Source organism: Tachypleus tridentatus, chromosome 12 (genome assembly GCF_004210375.1).
Source record: "Tachypleus tridentatus isolate NWPU-2018 chromosome 12, ASM421037v1, whole genome shotgun sequence".
NCBI classification, from domain to species: Eukaryota; Metazoa; Arthropoda; class Merostomata; order Xiphosura; family Limulidae; genus Tachypleus; species Tachypleus tridentatus.
Window position 1 is genome coordinate 3,988,040 of NC_134836.1, and position 21,352 is coordinate 4,009,391.

The window sequence follows — 21,352 nt, forward strand, 5'->3', positions numbered from 1 at the left end:
TTCTGTTTGTTGTTTTTGGTTGTTTCTTTGTTTTTGTTTTCTGTAGAAAGTATCACAACTGTGCTCACCAGATAAAATTAACGATGAATTAGACAAGATAAAACAATACTTCATCAACATCAATAAATTTCCTCCACAAACCGTAGAAAACATTATACGCACACACCTAGACAGAAAGCAAAATCAACCAACAAAAGTAAATATATCTCACGAATCAAAAACTCACGAAACCATATACTGCTGCATACCATACATTCCTGACATCAGCAGACAAATAACCAACATTTGGCAAAAACTAGTAACAAAATATGACATTCCAGTTAATACCAAATTTATTCAAAAACCAGGCACAAAACTGAGTTCTATACTATGTAAAAACTACACTGACAAACACCACACCAACATTATTTATAAAATACAATGTGATAACTGCCACGACTTCTATATTGGAGAAACAAGTAGAAAAATGGAAACCAGATTCAAAGAACATAAAAAGTCACCTTCACACGTTTTCGAACACTGCAAGTCAAATAAACACAACATAACCATAGAAAACACTCAAATACTAAATAAAGAAACAAACATAAACAAACGCAATATTAAAGAAGCCTTACTTATACAACAACTTAAACCCAAAATAAACCAGTATAAGGGAACACCTTTATACCTATATTAATATAATAAAATAAAATAAAATTATATATTCAAACATCTAACACCACCCTCTACGTTCCGACACTCAGTTGCACAACCCCTTTCAAACATGTGGTCAGCTTTCGGTCAGTTACCTCTTTCTTTGTGAACCTGACGATGACCAAAGAAGGTCGAAACGTTGTTCACTCTTCTATGTAAAATATTTTCTCAACCCAAACGAGCCGTTTTTGCATATATATTTCTTTACAAGTGGGTTTTCTCGACATCACTGAAGTCACTGTGCAGTTTTGAAAGCAGCGATAACAGCGTTCATTCAGTCTGATAGTGGTGTTTAGAAACAAAATAAGAAGGATCCAAGCCTGTATTGATACAAATGGGGGTCACTTTCAACATTGTTTATAATTGTCATTCATATTTACCTCCTGTATTCTATAATGAAACATGTCTGTTAATAAATATATAACTACACAGTGACTTTCTGAACACCTTGTAGTTGTCTATGTATCATTTCACTAATATATAGTAATTGAACCTGGTTTTCCTTATATTTTCTGTTGATTTAAATTATTACATTAAAACAGTTTAATAGTCAGATCTGTTTTGCTCTAAATATGTTTTGTATTTGAGGTTTTGGTAAGTATCAAAGAGATTAAGTTATTTAATACTAAGTATATTCATATCTGAGTAGAATATGGAAATGTGAATGTAGATTAAGTGACACACTAAGTTGAATTCTGTTTCAGTATGTAGAGCTCTAACTATTCACGTTTAGTAATAGAGAAAAGTAGAACATTTAGTACCTAACAACCTTTTCTTGAGTTTCAAAAGTAAACTTAGACTAAATCTACATTTAGTAATGAAGAAAAATAGAACATTTAGCAGCTAACAACCTTTTCTTATATTTCTGTGTGTAATAGATAGGTACAGAGAAAGAATATTACATTCCAAATATATATTACTAACCAACTTGAAGTTTGGAGGATAGCACTGTTTTTATAATGTTGAGATTCAGCACTTACAAGAGATAGACTGTTAATATTAAAAATAATTCTACATATATTTGTATCTTTATGTAGTAGACTGTTGTGTGAAAGATTGTATTTGATTTATCTATTTAAGGACTTTTTTATTATTGTTATTATTATTATCATTGTTAACTGCACCTTGGTAATCATAGGTAGGAGTCAATTGTATGAGACATAATTGTGTGCACAAATTCGTCATAGCAGTGGTTACTAAAATATTTTGAAAAGCAGATATATAATTCCAGATTTCTATATCTGGAAACATGGGATAGGATTTTTTTTTTTTTTTTTCAAAATATAAATGCTACTGTATTATTACTTTTTAGTAAATCCAATACAAAAACAAAGGAGCTATCTATAGGGAAGAAGAAATTTAATATGGATCCCAAAAAGGTATGAAAGTACATGAAAATTATCTTGTATGTTATATTTTGTGCATATTTTCAACAGGTTTCTATCATTTACTTTTTGAAAAAGGTTATTATATTTGAAAGGTCATCTTACTCATGTGGTGGTCACATTTACTTTATGTGCTTGTTTATGATTATGTACGTATACATTTTAAATAGATGATTACAGAATAAATAAATAAAAATGTTAAATATAAATTATAATAATATTAGTTTTTGGTTTTTTTATGAAATTATCCAGAAGACATCAGGTTGTTTTTAACATCTGGTACTAAGCTTTGTAAAGTCCATAGAGGAGATAAAGGTGAAGCATGTGTCATTAAGGACCTAAAATGGATATATGGTTTAGGAATATGTTTTCAGTGCTTTATGATTTTGAATATAGGTGTAATAAACACAGCAAATATGTATTTAATATCCAATGTTAATGGTTACGTTCTTCAAAACTATGCTTTAACACATCAATCAAAGAGAATATATGATCCTATGTAGAATACAGAAATTATAGCTATGAGGAATATTTTTTTAATGAAGAAGTTAGTTTGTGGCAGTTCCAGTAATTTATTTCATAGAAAGCTTGGGATCCAGAAACTTCTTGTATTCCTTGTTAATTTTCTTCTACCTAGCATTATTTTGATCAGTTAGTTTGTGGCAGTTCCAATTATTTATTTCATGGAAAGCTTGGGCTTCAGAAACTTCTTGTATTCCTTGTTAATTTTCTTCTACATAGCATTATTTAGATCAGTTAGTTTGTGGCAGTTCCAATTATTTATTTCATGGAAAGCTTGGGCTTCAGAAACTTCTTGTATTCCTTGTTAATTTTCTTCTACATAGCATTATTTAGATCAGTATTAAAGCTTGTGTTTGTTGCAGGTGAGCAGGATTGCAATTCTGTTGACAGAATGTATATGGTGCAGATGAGTAAGAGACAATACTTTAACACTCCTATGAAAAGTGGGGCCTAATTTGATTTAATTTCATTAAATAAAATGGCAATTTCATTTAAATACAAGATTATTAGCCTAATATTAATAACCTTTCAAGTTGCTCTGGGGCCTATTAGGCCCCACTTTTCGTAGGAGTGTTAAATCTATGTGAATGATAATGTAGATTGCTTTAAACTGTTAACTGTTTCAACTGGATATGAGTGTCACTTGACACATCCTGATATTTTTACCTGCCCATTCTATTATAATACCACATTGTGTACTACCACAATGTAGTACAATGATATAAATGCCTTTGTTTATCACCATTTAAGTTGATATACATAGAACTTTCTGTAACCATTTCAAAAGTAATTTACACTGACAATCTACTCTGATTAGTATGTTAGTCAATGTGTAGCAGTGGTCACCATCTTTCATTTATGGTGGGTGAAGGGTGTATTTGTCTTGTTAACTATAGTTGTGTAAATAATCATTTGAGTCTGATTTAAACCAATTTCAGCTCTTATTGACACCTGTTGTTTAATTGTACTTTACAGTGTTTCATGTAGTTTAAAATAATATTGATGTGTAAGTACAAGTTGACATATTAAAAAAATTAACTAGTATTAAAATATCTATGCAATAAAGAAATCATTTAAGAAACTGAACATGTTGAAATGTCAAATAAAGTAACTAAAGCTATTATGAGGTGTAAAAAATTGGGTTATTTAAGTAATTTTAAGTTAAAGGATACCAAATTTAATTTTAACCTTAGTTGTAGATATTTTTAATATCTTTAGAATTACTCTCATAAGTGAAATAAGTAATTGTTTTGATAGTTATATGAAAGTGAAGTATAAAGTGTGGAAGCATTTATTAATCATTCTTTTTGTTAGGGTGATTCTGTTAAAACTGCAATATTATCTCCATGTGATTGGAAAATTGTCTAATTCATTGATATTGTTGCTAAGCTTTAAACATAATAGAAAGTCAAACTTTAACTAAACAACCACTATTAAAATTTGTCTAGGGTAGTTCATTAATCAAAAGTGTACCAAATGTTTACACTAGGGTATTGAATATCTTATTGAACATGGGTTACTACAAAACACGCCAGAAAATGTTTCTCAGTTTCTCTACAAAGGAGAGGGACTTAACAAAACAGCCATAGGAGAATACTTAGGAGAGAGGTAAGTAACATGAAATTATTCCTTAATTTTTGCACTGAAAAATACTAATAATTCTCGTATTATTAATTTTATTACTAACTAGGTTTATGTATTAAATTATTTTTTAACTTTTGAAAGTGAGACAGTTCTTATGTCTAAATGAATACTGTTTATAAGTTTGAAATCATTTTTCATATGAGTATATTTTCTTTTTCTGACCAGGAATGATTTCAACATGAAAGTTTTAGATGCATTTGTGGAGCTCCATGATTTTACAGATTTAATTCTGGTGCAGGCCTTGAGGTACTTCACTTAGTATGTTAAAACAGTCAAATGTTATAGACTTAACTTGCTCATACTATGAAATAGATTTATACTTTAAGGTGGTCCCCAGTGGCACAGCAGTATGTCTGCAGACTCGCACTACTAAAAACCAGGTTTCAATACCCATGGTGAACAGAGCACAGATAGCCCATTGTGTAGGTTTGTGCTTAATTCTAAACAAACAAACAATAAAACACTTTAAGATAGAACAGTTGAACAACTCTAATGGAGGGTTATAGAAGCAGTATCTTATTTAGTAATTTGTAGCTTTCTATGTGCATTGAACTTGATCTACTTGATATTCATATTTTGATAATTACATTTTTAAAACTAACAGTCTCAGTTGTTATTCCTTAAAGTAGTAGTTTGCGTGTAAAGAACTGGGATTTAGAGATTGAAATAACTGTTACATCATCAAACAGGCAGTTCCTGTGGAGCTTTCGTCTTCCTGGAGAAGCTCAGAAAATTGATAGGATGATGGAAAAATTTGCTCAAAGATATTGTCAATTAAACACAGATGTTTTTAGTAATATTGGTAAGTGTTTTTTTTATTAACTTTTTTTATTTTAAGCTGACTTTTAGGTTTGATATTGTTTGTAACAGGAGAATATCTCACTGATAGCTTTCCAGTTTATGAATTACTGTATTAAAATCAGAAATAAAATTTAGCTGTACAACACAACAAGCATGAAGAAAATAGCAGTTGTTTTATTCTTGTATATTAAGATAAGAAAACATATAAAAGACATTTTTGGCAGCAGGAAAGGTAAAATTATTATTATGTGTAACAGCTGACTAATTTTGGTAACACAGCTGCTGTTGTCAGGGCTGGAGACAAAAAGTGTTAAAATACACAGTTTCAGTCAGTTAAATTTGTCATCAAGTAAATTCACATAGTTTGATAATTTGTTTTGATAAGTGTTAAACAATGTAAAGCATTATGAACACCTGAACAGTAACAAAATATTTGTGTGTGTATGTATACATATTGATGTATATTAAGAAAAGTATAAAATAACAGCAAAAAAAACAGTATGTTAATTGATTGTGAGTATTCATTTTTTAATATAATAGGGAAGAAAACAAGAACATAAATAGTTGCTCTTCTAGACATTTATAAATGGAACTAATATCAAAATGCTGTTAGGCCTACTAAATAAAAATTCATTATTAGTTTAAAATATGATTGTTTTTTGAGCCAAAGGAAGGATCAAAGTGCACGTGTCACAGTCTTTTACATAATTACCTTTAAAAATCAGTTAAACAAGTGTATGCCATTCAAGTTGATAATCAAATATAGTTTATAATCAAATTTCAATGTTATATAAGTTTTAATTTAAAAAAGAAAATATTTAATATATCATGTGACAGTTGCATTTTACAAATTACATGTTCGAAAATTTAACGTTAATCTCATATATGCTTTATTCTTGCCTGTGTATTACTTTTACTACCCTTCTCTGGTATTTGTCTTCTGTACACCTCTCAGAGGCTATCCACAGAGATTCTGAGGGATTTTGTACTGATGCTCTTAATCTTCTCTTTTCCCTTTTGGCTTGTATTTCCTCCTCAGCTCTACCATAACATACATGGCTCCTTTGTTCTTAGGATCTTATCGGTAGGAACTCTACCTGACAACATGAAGCAACAGGTATTGTCCACTCGATGACAGTCTACCCTTTTGACTTTTGCTGGCCTGTTTGTTTCGATTTGATTCTTCCCTACCTCCTATTCCTGTCTCCCATCTTTCACCCATGCCTTCCTAGCTGGATAGTCATTGAGGTGTTCTCTTGCATATCATTAGTCGTCTCCAGTATTGGTAGGTTTGGGACCAGTGGATGTTCAATTGCTGAATTTTATTCTTAAAGGGCTACCCTTTGTTGAGGATCAGAGGATGACAAAGATTCTTTCAGAGAAACTCTTTGTCACTTTTATTTTTCCACCTCCTATTTCTCCATATCCTGTGACTCACTAATGTCTGTCAGAGGTGGTTCAGGATTTGCATTGGCAGTGGGCTATCAACTTGATTCACCAACCCTTGGAGAGGTGTTACTCCTGTCTTTTCATGGTCACCAAGAAAACATGGGATTTGGTGATCAGTCATCATTTTGTCACACCACTTCATGATACTCTCCAAGTTCATTTTGGTTCCTTTCTCACTGAGATGGGGATTTTTTAGGGGTTATGTAGGACAAAAATGGATGTTTTCAATGCCTATCTACACATCCCAATAGCCCTTCACTGCCAACTTTGTCTTCAGTGCATTCATTGTAGGATGGGTTACTAATTTTGGGGTTTCTTCATGGACTTATCTATGTGTTTTTTCACATAGTTCAAGCTTTTGCTTGTCATATTAATACTATAGGGTTGCAGTTTCACCGTGTCTACTTCTAACTTATTATAAACAGGAGTTGATCAAATCATACTCACCAACTCCCTTCTGTAGTAGCTAGAATGTGCTGGTTGATAAAATTGGAGAAGTCAGGCCTTTAACCCACCCAACATTTGGTGCACTTGGGGTTTTCTTCAACATCAGTCAAGCTCTCCCTTCTCCATTACACCTCAGTTCTTTAGAGCTTTTAGTTCACTGTGCACTCTCAGCTTGGTCATTTATTGGTTGAGAGTTTCTCTTACTTTTGGGCATGTGGTCTTCCATGACTGCATTGATCCTTAGTTGTGACTGCATGAGATCTTGCAGTGGATAATTCCTGAATGATAGAACCTTGCATGGGATCCTCTTTCCACCACCTTTTCCCTTCCATCTTTCTTGAGAGTTGATCTGCTTTGGTGGCTTAACAAAGTTCATTTGTTAATAGATGTGTCACTGTCTGGATGTCCATCTGTTTATAAACATTTCCCTTCAAGAATGGGGTCTTGGGTTGATCACCATGAACTTTTGAGCCATTGGTCTGTAGACAGAGTCCTCCTGCATATCATTTTCTCAAACTTGTGGCTGTTCATTGAGTGTAAACTCGTTTCCTTCATTTCACCTGTCACCATCTGGTGATGGTTCATTCTGACAGCTCAATGATGGTGGCTCATATCAACCACCAAGGGCACACTTGGTTTAGAGATCTTTGTTCCTGGACCATGGATCTTCTGTAATTGGTTGAGGACATTACATTTATCTCATCAGATGTCATGCTGGGTGTTGTTGATCTGGTAGTGGATTGTCAAGACCAAAAATATTCTATGGAGTGGTCATTAGATCTGATCATTTTCAGAGACTTTTGCCTACTTTGAGGCCTTTTTCAATTAAATACATTTGCTACAGATCTCAATACAAAGTTGCCTCTCTTTTGATCTCCAATCCTGCATTTACAGGTTCTCTGAGTGCTTTCAGCCAGGAGTATTCTCACAAATACTTTCTTTGTACCTTCCAATTTGTTTGCTTCATCATGAGATTTTTCTGGTACACTCTACTCCATGTTGGGTTCTTCTGAGGCTTCAAAGTCTACTCTTCTCACCACCAGTCCATCTTTCCCTGCTTCCCTCCCTTCTGTATCAACCTCGACCCTTCGCTCTTCATCCCAATCTCCCTTTCCTGCATTTTCACGTATGTCTATTGTGTGGTCCTTGGCAAGGAGATCTAGCTTTATGGGTTGAGTCACCTTTCTGTTAGCTACTTCTATTCATCCATCATTCTGCTTTTGGTCTGCTAACAGGGAATTTCCTGTCTTCAGGCCTTCAGTGGCTCAGGTAGCAGAATTTCTCACTTGACTCTTCAACTTCTCAAAATAGGGCTGTCCTTTCCCATACATTCTGCTTCTCTAGATACCATAGGGATTTTAGCCCTATGTTTGTGCATTCCTTCCAGTTCAGAGGCCTCCTAGGCATCCTCCTCTTTTGGAATGGGACATTAATGTGGTCCTTCATGTCCTGATTCTCCTCTGTTTGAACCACTTGCCTTTTGTTCCTTGTTTCATTTGTCCCTTAAGACCTATTTCCTTCTCCTCATGTCTAGTGTATGTTGCTGATCTCATTTATTTGCCATTATCACTTTTTGTACTGTTTTCATCCTGCCTATCTTCTCCCATATCATGATTGTTCCTTTATTGCTAAGACTCTGACTTTTCAAAAAGGTTATTTATCCTTTTATTTTTATTTCAATATCTTCTGTTCCCTGTTTTAACCCTTGGTCAGACCTTTGTCAGGGCCTTATGGTGTTTTATTGCATGCACAACTATCTTCTGGGGAGCACCAAACCATCATTTTCATTCAAGACAGTCCTCCTCCATCTATAATCTTCTCTTTTCCACCCTTATGAGTTGCATCTGCTTTTGTTCTATTTGGCCTACTACTCTCTACCTTCTTCATCCTGTACCTTGTTCAGTTTGTTCTCCCATCAAATCCATCATCTCACATTTTTCCTTGCTTCCTGTCTTCGTTGTTTGTCGAAGGAGATTCTCCAAGCTGGAATGTGGATCATGCCCAATACATTAATCTCCCATTATCTTCATCACATCTTGCTTTTGTTCTTGTTTGGGTTTTATCTTCCACTTGTGGTTATGCTCTAGATTTTGATGTTACTTTAACAGGTAAGTTTTGTTCTTTATTTTCTCTTTTTCACATAGATTCTGCTGTGTGGCAAGTGGTGTCTGAGCAGGTATTATTTAACAGCAAAATCCACACTGTACACTATGTTGACTCATGAGCTTTCATCTAAAGCTCCATATTGTTAACATAGAGATGGGGTGTTCCACAAGATTGCTGGTGGTTGTTTCATAAATTTGTCCACTCAGAACCATGTACCTCATTGTGGTCATCCATTGCGCTATCTCAAGTGATGACGGTCCTCCTGACTCTTTTAATGCATTTTCACCCCCTTTGAGTGAAGTATAGGAGTTTTTACCACTTTCCAATTTCAAGCAGCTGGAGGTTTTCTTAGGAATGCTTTCTGCTAAAAAGTTGAATATAACCATTCACTCAAGTAGTGTTGTGGTGCTCTACTGATGTAGAGGAAGTTTGGGTGTACTTGACTTGCTAAGTACAGCCTGATGTGCCTTAGCAACTATACACCTTGCAGTTTCCACACTTGCCTTTTATGAATTTCTACACACAGATAAAGAATTGGCGTGATTCCCCTTTGATCTCCAGATCTTCTTCATTCGTGGTCAGGGGTATTCTTTGGATTCTTCCAGGAGTACTTTTATTGTTCCCTCTCACTGATTCCTTTTCAATGTTGGATTCTAGCTAATCTTGCGAGGGGAAGTAAGTACTGTATTGAAAATGTACTTCTGATAGGTATTTACCTCTGCTTATACTTTCCACCCTTGCTTTCCACTTCTTCGGTGTTTACATGTGTCAAACTTTGAAGTGAAGGTTCGGTAAAGGAAGATAGAGGGAATTGCATGCATTAGGTGATCCTACTATTGGTTAATAGATGATGCTTGATGATTTGCATGAGAAACACATTGGAATGTGCTAATTCCAACAAGGGAAGTGTACAAGGCTTGTGAAATGCATAAAGAAAACTTTCATGTATAGAGGGCAGCACCAAATGAGAATAGTTCCTCCTGTGAGACTAGTATGTTTTAGAAATACATTTTCAGAATAAGAAATTTAAACTTAAAATTATTTGTGAGATAACACTTGTTAAAAATTATAGATATAGTTAGCATCAAGGATATGAGGATAAAAGCTTGAAAAAGACAAGATTGTGGATAGATGTATTAAATTTTATATCTTTATGCATAATTTTTATTTATTATTATAACAGTAACTAAAATAAAAAAATAATTAATAAAATACTTATAGAGGAAGCATGTTTATACAAAGCAGTCTCACATAATAAATAACTTTTACCACATTCTGTAATGGACTTAGTGCAACTTTAAAGAAGTAAAAGAATAAATAGTGTGTAATTGTTTGTTATGATATGGAGTCATCATAAAAATAAAAAAGGGTAATTTAGAATTATTTTGTTGTTTTTTGTTATGTTGAGGCTAGAAGGTTGATGAAGCTTATATACAGTTATTGTTAGGGTAGAGAAGGGGAAATAACAGATAAAATATGAAGATTTACTGAATAAAACTTGATATTCATTTAGGAGGTTGTGCAAATGAAATATGAAAAACTGTTAGATAGGAAAAAGTATTTTTATTCTTAACATCAAAAATCACCTTCCACCTGAGCTCAATAAAGGCTTCAAAAATGAATTCAGAGGAAATTGTTTATTAACATGTTTTTGAAAGTATCTGATTTTTTGAGAAGACAGACTTGTAATGTTTGCTAAAAGTTTGCCAAATTTTGTGAAGATACATTTATTATGTTCAAAGTTATAATATGTAAAGTTTCATAGCAATGTGGTAGTTACAAGATCTGTCAAAATGACCAAGCCTGAATAGAGAGAGTTAATGAGAAACAAATCTTAGGATTAAGTTTAAAGGATAGGTATTTAAAGTTCGTAGTGCATCTCTAAAGAGTATTTGCTATTTTATTTGTTAGTTGTTTAGAGAACGTGTATATAAATTTTATGGAATTATTTTTCTGTTGTTATTAGTAAATAAAACAAAAGTATTTTAAAACTGAATAAAAAAAAATAATAATAAGCTGTAGTTTCATGTAATTGTTGACAATATGTATGACAAACAAATGCATAAAAGAGTTTCAAACAGATGCTTATATACATTTCACCTGGAATTTTATACCAGCTCTATTTTATTAGGAATTATATTACAGCATTTAATTAGTAGCTTTGTTGTTAAGCATTCAAGTTAGTATATAACTTTGTTTACAGTAAGTTTCTTATAGAATTTTCTTATAGATAATTTAGATAAGTGGGAAATTTCCATATCAAACATTGAAACACAAATAATTTATAAATTTAGGAAAAATGTTTGCCTTTTTTAGGATATATTTATCAATAAAGACTTTGAGGTTACTCATCTTTTTATTATACTTTATTGATCTAATTATATATATAGAAATATAAATATATTTTATTATTAAATATTGTAATATTATTATATGTTATAACATACCCATATATACTTTTAGAAATATCTGTAGTTAGTTACTTGTAAACCTAACAACAAAGAAGTCACAGAATATATTACTTTGGTACTTTAGATACATGCTATGTCCTCTCCTTTGCCATCATCATGTTAAACACATCACTGCACAATCCTAGTGTAAAGGAAAAACCATCAGTTGAACAGTTTATCAATATGAATCGAGGCATCAACAATGGACAAGACCTTCCTCGAGAACTAATAGTGGTGAGAAGTTTTACAGGATTGAGAAGTGAATTAAATTCATAAGCTAGTGAAATACTCTTTGAATTTTGTGAAATAATAAAACATTTCAAATTTCAGCATATATGAAGCATGATATCAGTAGCACAGTGATTCAAACTTTTTACATTAATAAATGATGTTTAAAATCTAAGATGTATTATAGAAAATAAAACAAATAAGAATAAATAAGGCAGAATGCAATTTAGGAAAAGAAAGTTTAATTACTTATCTAAGTAAATTATTATTTAAAGGTATGTGGAAGAAAGTCTGTGAATATAAAAGTAAAATTGCTTGATGAATTTATAGGATTATTCAAAATTTAATTAATTATAACTCAGTGCTGTATTTCTTTACAATTTATCCCAGGTCTATCAAACATAGGTGGTTATTTCAGAATTTTTGACTAATTCATTGACTTATAATGGTATGTCTGAAAGAGGTAGCTTTTTATTTAATACTAACTTTGCAATATTAACTTTAAGTTTGTGAAAGTGAACTTTATTTTAACCTTTTCACGAGGTCATGTATCAAAGGCCATTTGTTGAGTTGCATTCAAAATTTTATTGAGCTACTATTTTATGAATTTATGTCAGCAAGTTTGGAATCAAATTGTAGATTATAATTCAAACTTTGGTATTATGTGTGAATTAATTTCTTAATGTAAAAGTAAATATTGAAAGAACAGATTTAAATATAGATTTTAGTGAGTCATGTGGTATGTTGAATGCAGCACTGCCTAAAATTAAGTATTTGTGATGTCAAAATAATAAGTCTGTAATTTTTTACAAATTGGGAACTGAAATTACTAGTATTGACAAGCTAAAATATAAAATAAGAACCTCATATCTTTTTATTTTGCTGAGACATGACTTGTGTACTGAATCAAACACTGTGGTTCTGTTCACCTGTTACAATTTTTGAAAATAGTCCCTTATATACACTTATTTCAATATGTAATGTGAATAATCCATTGGCAGCTTAAAATGTCCCCCTAGTGATTTTCTCGCCCATTTTATTCTGTGAAAAAGCTACCATGTTCTTTTGAACAAAGATTTTAAGAAGGTAGATTGTGTGTTTAGTCTGCTTGAAGTTTCTTATTTTTTAAAATCTAAATACATTTTAGTTACTAAGCTTAATAAATTATAGTGGAATTCTATGGTATCAGTATCGTTATTTATGATTTTTTGGTTATTCAACTATATAACACCTGAAAAGGAATTGTGTTTGATACCCTCTATATGAGAAATTTTAAAAGGTTTATCAACCTTTGTCCAGCAGCAACTGAATTCAATGACTGTGGCAAGAAGAAATAATTGTTTGCCTTTTTCTTGACATATTGTTCTATATTTTAAGATAAATAAGTTCAATTTATTTCTAAATAATAATAATCTATATACATATATATAATGTGTAATAATTCAAATGTGACTGTATAATAGAAAAACACTAGTCCACTACAACACATTCAAGACAAGAAAGATTAAAGATCAGTTTTATGTTATAGAATTCATAACGAATGCATGTGCACTGCATCAATGCAAGTTATGTAATGTTTGCTAGACATGACTGGAAGGTCAATATAATAAAAATTAATAAATATATATAAAGTTATAAGACTTTAAACTACTTAGACTAAACATTTGTATTTTCATTTATAATATGTAGTTATTCTAGTACAAAAAAAGCAACATAATTTATATTCATTTTCTAATTTTTCTATGATAGTTACTATGTTGGTCAAGTAACAGACCATAGTTAGAGTATAGAAAATAAAATATAAAGTCTTATTGAAAACAAAGATTTTAAATGTACTTAGGAGGTTTTAGAGATTACAAATAATATTTGAGATTTTGGGGTTGAAGAATAGTGTTTTTTAATCATAACATTAAATCACTTTGCACTCAGACTAGTAATGAAACAGACTCGATTTATTCACAAACAAATCTTTATTAAAAATATTTCAGTAAAATGTGATTTTTGTATACAAAATACTTGTAATATTTACTAAAAATCTACCAAATTTTATTAATATACACATTGTATTAGAAGTTATAGTGCAAATACTATATTGTTATAAAAAAGGATCTTTTGCAACACTGTTAAATAGATGTAACTGATAGCTAAAATAGCTTGCATGTTATTTTATCTTTTCTTCAAAATTGTGATTTTGTACATACAGTACAGGTATAAGTCCACTCTTATCATACATCTAGACAAACTCGTGTGTATTATACCAAGCCAGTCATGAAAGGGTTAACACATTCTCACCTTATAGTCATTGTTAACCAGATATCTTGTACAGAATGTTGTACATATTATAAAACAGTCTGCCATTTCTTTAGAATTGCCATTTATCTTTTCTTACTAAAATAATGATGAAGGAGTGCTAGAACCTTTTTTTCTTTTAAATAAGTAGATCTTTGATAATCTACTTTTAAGGTTAAAGAAATACCTGTAGTTAATTAATTGTAATTAACATATAAGTAACAAAAAGGGTGGTTATTTTCCAGAGTCTATATGAAAGCATTAAACAGGAGCCTTTTAAGATTCCAGAAGATGATGGAAATGATTTGATGCATACATTTTTTAACCCAGACAGAGAGGGCTGGTTATGGAAACAAGGTAAATGTTTCTTTGTTTGTTTTGGATAAGTTTATGTTAAAATTCTAGATTTGATACCTGTGGTGAGCAGTACACAGATATCCCATTAAGTAGCTTTGTGGTTCATACATAACAGACATAATCATTGTGGATCACAGTCTCACTGGAGAATGAGTTTGGGTCCTATTAGCTTAACATCTTATATGTAGCATATTTAGTCTTTCACTTTTTCTAAAGTACTCAGATTAACTATCTTAAATTCTTTCTTGATCAGAGCACATAGGAGAACAAGAAGTAGTGAAATTTTGAGTGATTTATTAAAATAAAGTAATATCAAACATTTTGAGAAACAGAATTAACCTAGTTCTTATCTGCAGGTAAAAAGGTACAGTTAGTATGATGAAAACGCAGTGCTAATATTCCTAGTTAAAGTACAAACAGTTCTGTTGGCTCTAACTGCACATAGACTTTGTAAAGATTTTAATTTAGATCCCTTTTGTAAGAACTTCTCAAATACTTTAACTTGCATGTTATTTTATCTACCCTTCATAAGTATGATTTTGTACATACAGTATAGGTATATATCAAGTGCAACATTTTTATTAATTTAACAAAGAAGCTTTTAAAGTTATAATTAGTCATTTATGTTATAGAAGAAATCTGTCAAAAGTCCAGCCTTTCTCTTTGTTATATAACTTAATCATAGATGATTCATGATAAAGTATTCTTATATATAGTTTATGATGTAATTTTTTTATGATAGAACATATTTATAGATGATTTATGATAACACTTAGTGATAGATATTAACAAAATGGTGTTTATAGGTATCAATGTGCCTTACCCAGCTCAAACAACAAAAATTCAATTATGCAAAGGCTGCTACTTGGCATTTGTTTTAAGTGTCCAGACTAAATGATAATGTTAAATGCTTTGAAAAAATGTTTGTCAGCAACTATCTTGTAAAGATACTGAACAGTAACACTCCATGTGATAGTATGTAGTCTTTTTGAGGTTGGAACAAACATTTTGATCAAGTTACTTACAAGTCTACAAGAACAAATCCATTACAGTTACTGAGACAAGGCTAAAAGTTGGTACAGCTTGTTTAGTTTCTGCCTTTCCAAACTTCCAAATGAAATACAATACTTTAGCTCTTTAACAATCAGTATAGTTATTTTAAATGTATATATATATACACACTCATGCACATGTGTTGCTGTTTCCAAGATTTTCTAACATATTTAGAAAATATTTCTAATATTTAGAAAGAATAGAGAATCTGTAATTATTTTTACCAGTCTTTGTATTTGTATTTAATGAAATATCTACTCAAATATATGTATAAATGCTCTTAACATTTTATAAATTTACATCAGGAGAAGTATTTCAGTAAGTAACTCATTTTGATGAATAAGAATTTGTTTATAATATAACTTATATGTAGTATACTTTAGTCATGTAGCACACTTTAGTTATAAGACAACTCTTGAACATTATAATGGTGAAGAAGTAATAATTCTTCATAACCTGTTTTACAGATTCAGTATTTTACTCAAATACCCACTTACAAAATAACCTATTTATATGTAGTATGTATACTCCAGTCATAAAACATATCTTGAATGTTATAAGGGTGAATAAAAATTAATATTTCTTCATAGCTGCTGTTGTAAATTCACAATTCTGCTAAAATACACACTTGGTGCATTACAAAAAATTGTTAAATAGTAATTTAAGTATGGATGGAAATGCAGAGTTAAAAAGTCTACACATATGCACAGGAAAGCATTCCTGATTTTAGAGTGTAGCAATATAACTACGTATTTTAAAAATAACACTCATAATAAAAGCTTGTTAATTTACTATAAATGTAGAGACCTAAATGCTCAATTTATGTTTCAAAATCTAAGCCCTGTGTTACCAGTCATCTGATATTTTTTATTACTACTAGATAAAAGCTGGTTTTTGTAATTTTCAAAACAAGTTTGTTAATGTTGAATCAGTTTTTATTTTTTCTATAACAATATACTTAACTTTCCAACCTTTTTACACCTTACAAATAAAATTAACCCATTGTATTGTCAGCATATATGCAAGTTTTACTCTAGCACAAGTTTCAGGTAAATTGTCAGTATAAACTGAAAAATCAAAAGACCATAAATAGATCCCTGAAATACAGAAACTATAGTTCTGTTAGTTCAGATTGCACACCTTTCAAAGGCAATATTATTGTTCTGTCTTGAAATGTGATTGAAAACCCACCAATCTAGTACTCACTTTTCCATAATAAGTTACTTTTTAACATTATTTTTATTATTTAAATATTTTAAAATAACCAAATTATTTTCAGTATCATTTTAAAGTTATTTTATAAAAGTAATAAAAGCTGGTTTAGTACCACATTTACTCTTAAAACCACATCGTTTGTTCAGAATTATGTATTTATCAAGAAAACTAAATTCTTTTTATAGATATTTCTACTCAGTTTTAAAGATTGCAATAAATAAATTATGATTAGAACATTTGAGGATGATCTGTTGTATAAAATGAATAACTTTAGTGATTTCCATATGTTTAGGACATTCAGTGTTAACTCAAAATAAATAAATACACTTAACTCAGGGCCAATGGCACTTGGAGGGAAAGTAATAAAGAATAAATTGACACATCTATGTGAAAACTTTTTATAGTTTTATTTTGGGCATACACCCATTATCAGAGAGTAAAGATTATGTTACAATGGAATTAGGCTTAGAAAAGTGTTTCTGAGCTAATGGCCTGTACAACATCGTCTAGTTAGGTCACTGTCTTTTGTAGACTTAATAAACAGTATTTGAAATTATCTTGTAATAAACTCAGTAAATGGTTCACCATTCTTTATTTATATTTTTTATGTAAATTGGTTCTTTTTGAACAAAGTAATAATTAAATTAATTTACAGTTTTATAAAATTGATATCCACTGATTGTCTGTCATTTTCTGAAAATACAAGTTTATTAGGGATATTAATTAATTTCTTTCATCTTATTTTAGTAAACGATCTATGTTATTCCATACATTTTGTTATAATCAGATCGATTTTTCACACCTTGGTTCATAAAATAAATCTTTTTTTTCTCTCTCTTAAAACTTGGTTTTTTTCTGTAAAAAATAAACTTTTTAAAACCAAACATAACGATTCATATTTTTTCATCCACCCTTTATAAATAGAATGTTTATTTCATTTTTGAGTTGAAATTGCTTCTTGTTATTCAAAAAGTTTCCCAAATTCTATTCATTTTAAAAACACTTTTGAAGTTTATCGTTTCTCATTAAACTCTGTTAAACAAGGACATTAACTGATGAAACTGTTCCAGTATTTATAGATTTTGTATGCAAAAAGGTGAAAATACAATGTTTGATTTCCCTTAAAATGTCAATGTAATTATTAATGCCAGATTGCAATGGACTGTAAGTCAGATAAGGTTAATTCTCACTTACATATTACCTTTTAACAGAAAAACATTTAAAACTATTTTTTAGAACTAAAGTGTGTTTTAAAAAGCTCAATCAAGAAAGATACTTATGTTTCAAGAGCCTTTGTTTCACCATCAAAAAAAGGATTTTCTGATGTATTGTTTTATTCTACCCCAAATAAATGTAAAAATTTTAAAGATTTTATAAAGTTTATGATATTCACTCAAGTAAATCAGATAATGAAGATTGTAATTCCTTATTTTATATATGCATCCATTTCACCAGGAAGTTCAAAACTCAGTAAGTGCAAAAAAATAATGGAAATTGCAATAGTTATAAAAATGCTTGTTATCACTTTAGCTGACTTTTAAAATATTCCTTGCTTTATGCTCTCATGAAACATCAATATTTTTGTTGAAATTGTTTTTGTTTTGAAATAATTGCTTGTTTTTAACCCCAGGATGCATGCCAGCTGCTGTCATATTAATTTGACATACTTGTGTCCTTAGTGGATAGCTATAAATGCACGATTTGCTAATTTTGATGTATGTAGTGTTCTGTGCTAAGCTTTAAAAGTGAATTATCATACAATGTTGAAAGAAGTGCCTAATTGAAAGTCTCATCAAAAAATGAAAATTGTTTTTGTATAAACACATTAAATGCATAGTATCCATTATTTTTAAAAGGGAACCACTAGATATGTATTTATGTAGTTGATTTTTATATGATATATAATTACTTGTATATTCTGTTTGTTACATATACTTGACAGCATAGTGCTGCTATAAATAAGCTTATGGCTATAGGTTATATCACAGCTTTTTCAATAGAGGAAGGATATTCAAAGAGCAAGCTTGTAAGTGAATGTTGAGTGAAAGAACTTACTTCTGAAACCACACCCCTACTCAACCTGAGTATTACCTTCATCCACAAAGTGAAGGCTGTGGTTAGAGAACCCTGTGACTTGGAAAGTGATTACATTAAAGATGGACCTTTCTTCTGATACTATTAACAAGATAAAAGAAGAACTGAGGTTAAGAAAAGTTTGCAAGCTTTCAGCCACTGCTTGAAACCCTTATCTACTTTTATATGAAAGACAGTTTTAAGAAACTAGAATCACAGAAACCTTATTTAACCCTATACATGTTTAATTTTACTATTGCAGCTTCAGGTTCCTTGTGTGTTTCTGATCCATTTAAACATTGTATTAAAAGCTGATCTTCACAAAAGGTAAAAGCTCTGTAGAAAATTCTTAAAAATTTGTTTACAGTTCTTATTAACTGTGATTAACCCACAGAAGTTTTCCTGCTTCTAAATGTAATTTTTTTTAGAAAACTGATCTTATTCTTTTTTGTTCATTTAATTTTACTTGCTATAATATTTTAAAATAAAACCACTACACATCTTAAAAAGTAATCAGCAGGGAAGGATACACATACATAAAAGTATTTCAGACAAAGACCTATTAATTCTTGAAATACCAGTCTGCCTACCAGGGACAGTTAGAGTTAACAATAAATATTTAAAAGCTGTGATTAGTATTAAGTAGTTTTAAAATTATTTTGAGCTTTTCTATGTATAACTCTATGGTCTGTTTACCATGTGAATTTGCAACAAGCCATATGTTTGCTAATATTGGAACACCAGGTAAAAATATATCTCAGAGCAGCTGGTATAGGTATTAACACTTTACTAATAAAGCAGAGAACAACATTTCAACCTTCCTTGGTCATCTTCAGGTTAACAAAGAAATAGCTTGCAAATGACTGTTGCCAGGCATGAATCCCTAAGATAGTGTAATATGTAATTGTCATAAATTTTATTTATAGTCTAAGTGATAATATAACTTGTAAATGTGTCTTTAGTTACTCAAGAGAAGTATAATACTATGTTTATATGTAATGAAATTAATATATCTGTTACTAATCTTTAGTTTATTATAATGTCTTTCTATAAAAATGTAGAATGTGGTCAGGATGTCTCATGTACTTCAATATTACATAAAACAAAAGTTACATCTAACCATGTTTTGTATGTGACAATCACCAAAATCAAATATTTGGGTACATCTTAATGTTACTAAATTTCACTTCTGTACTCGACTTTTGAGACAGATGTAGGTTTAATACAGTGTGCTTCTACTTTATGTTCAGTTGCTTCTCAGTGTAGAAATAGTTACTTTGATTTGGCAAATAGATGTAGTTAAGATATCTAATAGAAATATTCATCTGTACATATTTATTATAATGTTTCATTTATTAATTCAACATTTACTTGTAATTACATAAATAGAGAAGTGTTTATTACTTTTTGTGAAGTTATACATGATATTACTTAAATTTCTTGTAGGTGGTCGCTACAAAAGTTGGAAACGACGATGGTTTATTTTGAATGACAACTGTTTATACTATTTTGAATACACCACTGTAAGTATTTAGATTAAAAGTTCAGTTAGAAGACTTTTGACTTATTCAAATTTTATTACACCACAAACATTTAAGTTAATGACATAATATTGATTTTTTGAATATGAAATAAATTAATGTTGGGAGCTGGATAAAATTATCTGAAGGATGAGATGCAGTCTGTATACCACCAGTTGGACAACACAGGTCTAACACAGTACTTATTAGGCAGAAAAATATTAAAATTATTGTATTTCAAGGTGTTTCATATTAACCCTTTCTGTATTAAATTTCAAATTTTAATGGTAATATTTCCCTTGTACTTTTAGTCAAATTAATTAACTGTTTTCATATTTCAATATAGAAATTAATATTTAATGTGAAATGTTATTAAACTGTGAATGGCATATCAAATTCTTTAATACATTTGATTAGAAAGTTTAATGGTTAATAAATTGTATCTATTAGAAGTAAGAAATGTAATCTGTGTAAACTAATTACACATTTATTTTTAATATTTATTTAATTTTCTTATAGGATAAAGAGCCACGTGGAATAATACCTTTGGAAAATGTTCAGGTGCGAGAGGTTGTGGATCGGAATAGGGCCAATAGTTTTGAGTTATTTTCAACAGGCAGTGACATTATTAAGGCATGTAAGACAGATTCAGAAGGGAAGGTTGTAGAAGGAAAACACACAGTTTATCGCATGTCAGCTTCCACTCCTGAGGAAATGACAGAATGGATCAAATGTATACGGTAAGTCTGCAAGTTACAGGGTTTATATGCGTACTTTACTTTTTGAGAAAGATGTATATTTAATACTGTATACTTGTGCTCTCTGTCTGTGACTATCATCCACTTTAAAAGATAACACTGGAAAACATTTTACTTACAAATCTGTTTTCATCTTGAGGCTAATTAAGATTAGAGAGTGTGTGTATGTTTATAGTATAATACCTATTCCTTCCTATGTAGATCAGCTGAAGATTAGGTGGTATGATTCCTATGTATATATTTTTTTCCAGCTAATATTCCAGGTTACATCAGTATTGAACTTAAAGCTAACTTAAATTGTAGTATAATACTTGTACCTTCCTCTAGTCCAACTGGAAATCAGACAGGATAACTTGTATTGT

General features: G+C 30.5%; 1 protein-coding gene across 8 annotated transcripts in view; it reads left to right on the forward strand.

Moving 5' to 3' along the window:
• LOC143235437 (cytohesin-1-like) overlaps positions 1-21,352 on the forward strand; it is an 80,056-nt gene that overhangs the window by 53,353 nt on the left and 5,351 nt on the right. For all 8 annotated transcript variants that reach the window (XM_076473591.1, XM_076473598.1, XM_076473592.1 and 5 more), the window contains 8 exons: positions 2,006-2,072; positions 4,090-4,208; positions 4,410-4,490; positions 4,934-5,046; positions 11,583-11,731; positions 14,260-14,371; positions 20,159-20,235; positions 20,752-20,972. In XM_076473591.1, the coding sequence (XP_076329706.1) occupies positions 2,006-2,072; positions 4,090-4,208; positions 4,410-4,490; positions 4,934-5,046; positions 11,583-11,731; positions 14,260-14,371; positions 20,159-20,235; positions 20,752-20,972 (939 nt within the window). The remainder of the gene's footprint in view (positions 1-2,005; positions 2,073-4,089; positions 4,209-4,409; positions 4,491-4,933; positions 5,047-11,582; positions 11,732-14,259; positions 14,372-20,158; positions 20,236-20,751; positions 20,973-21,352) is intronic.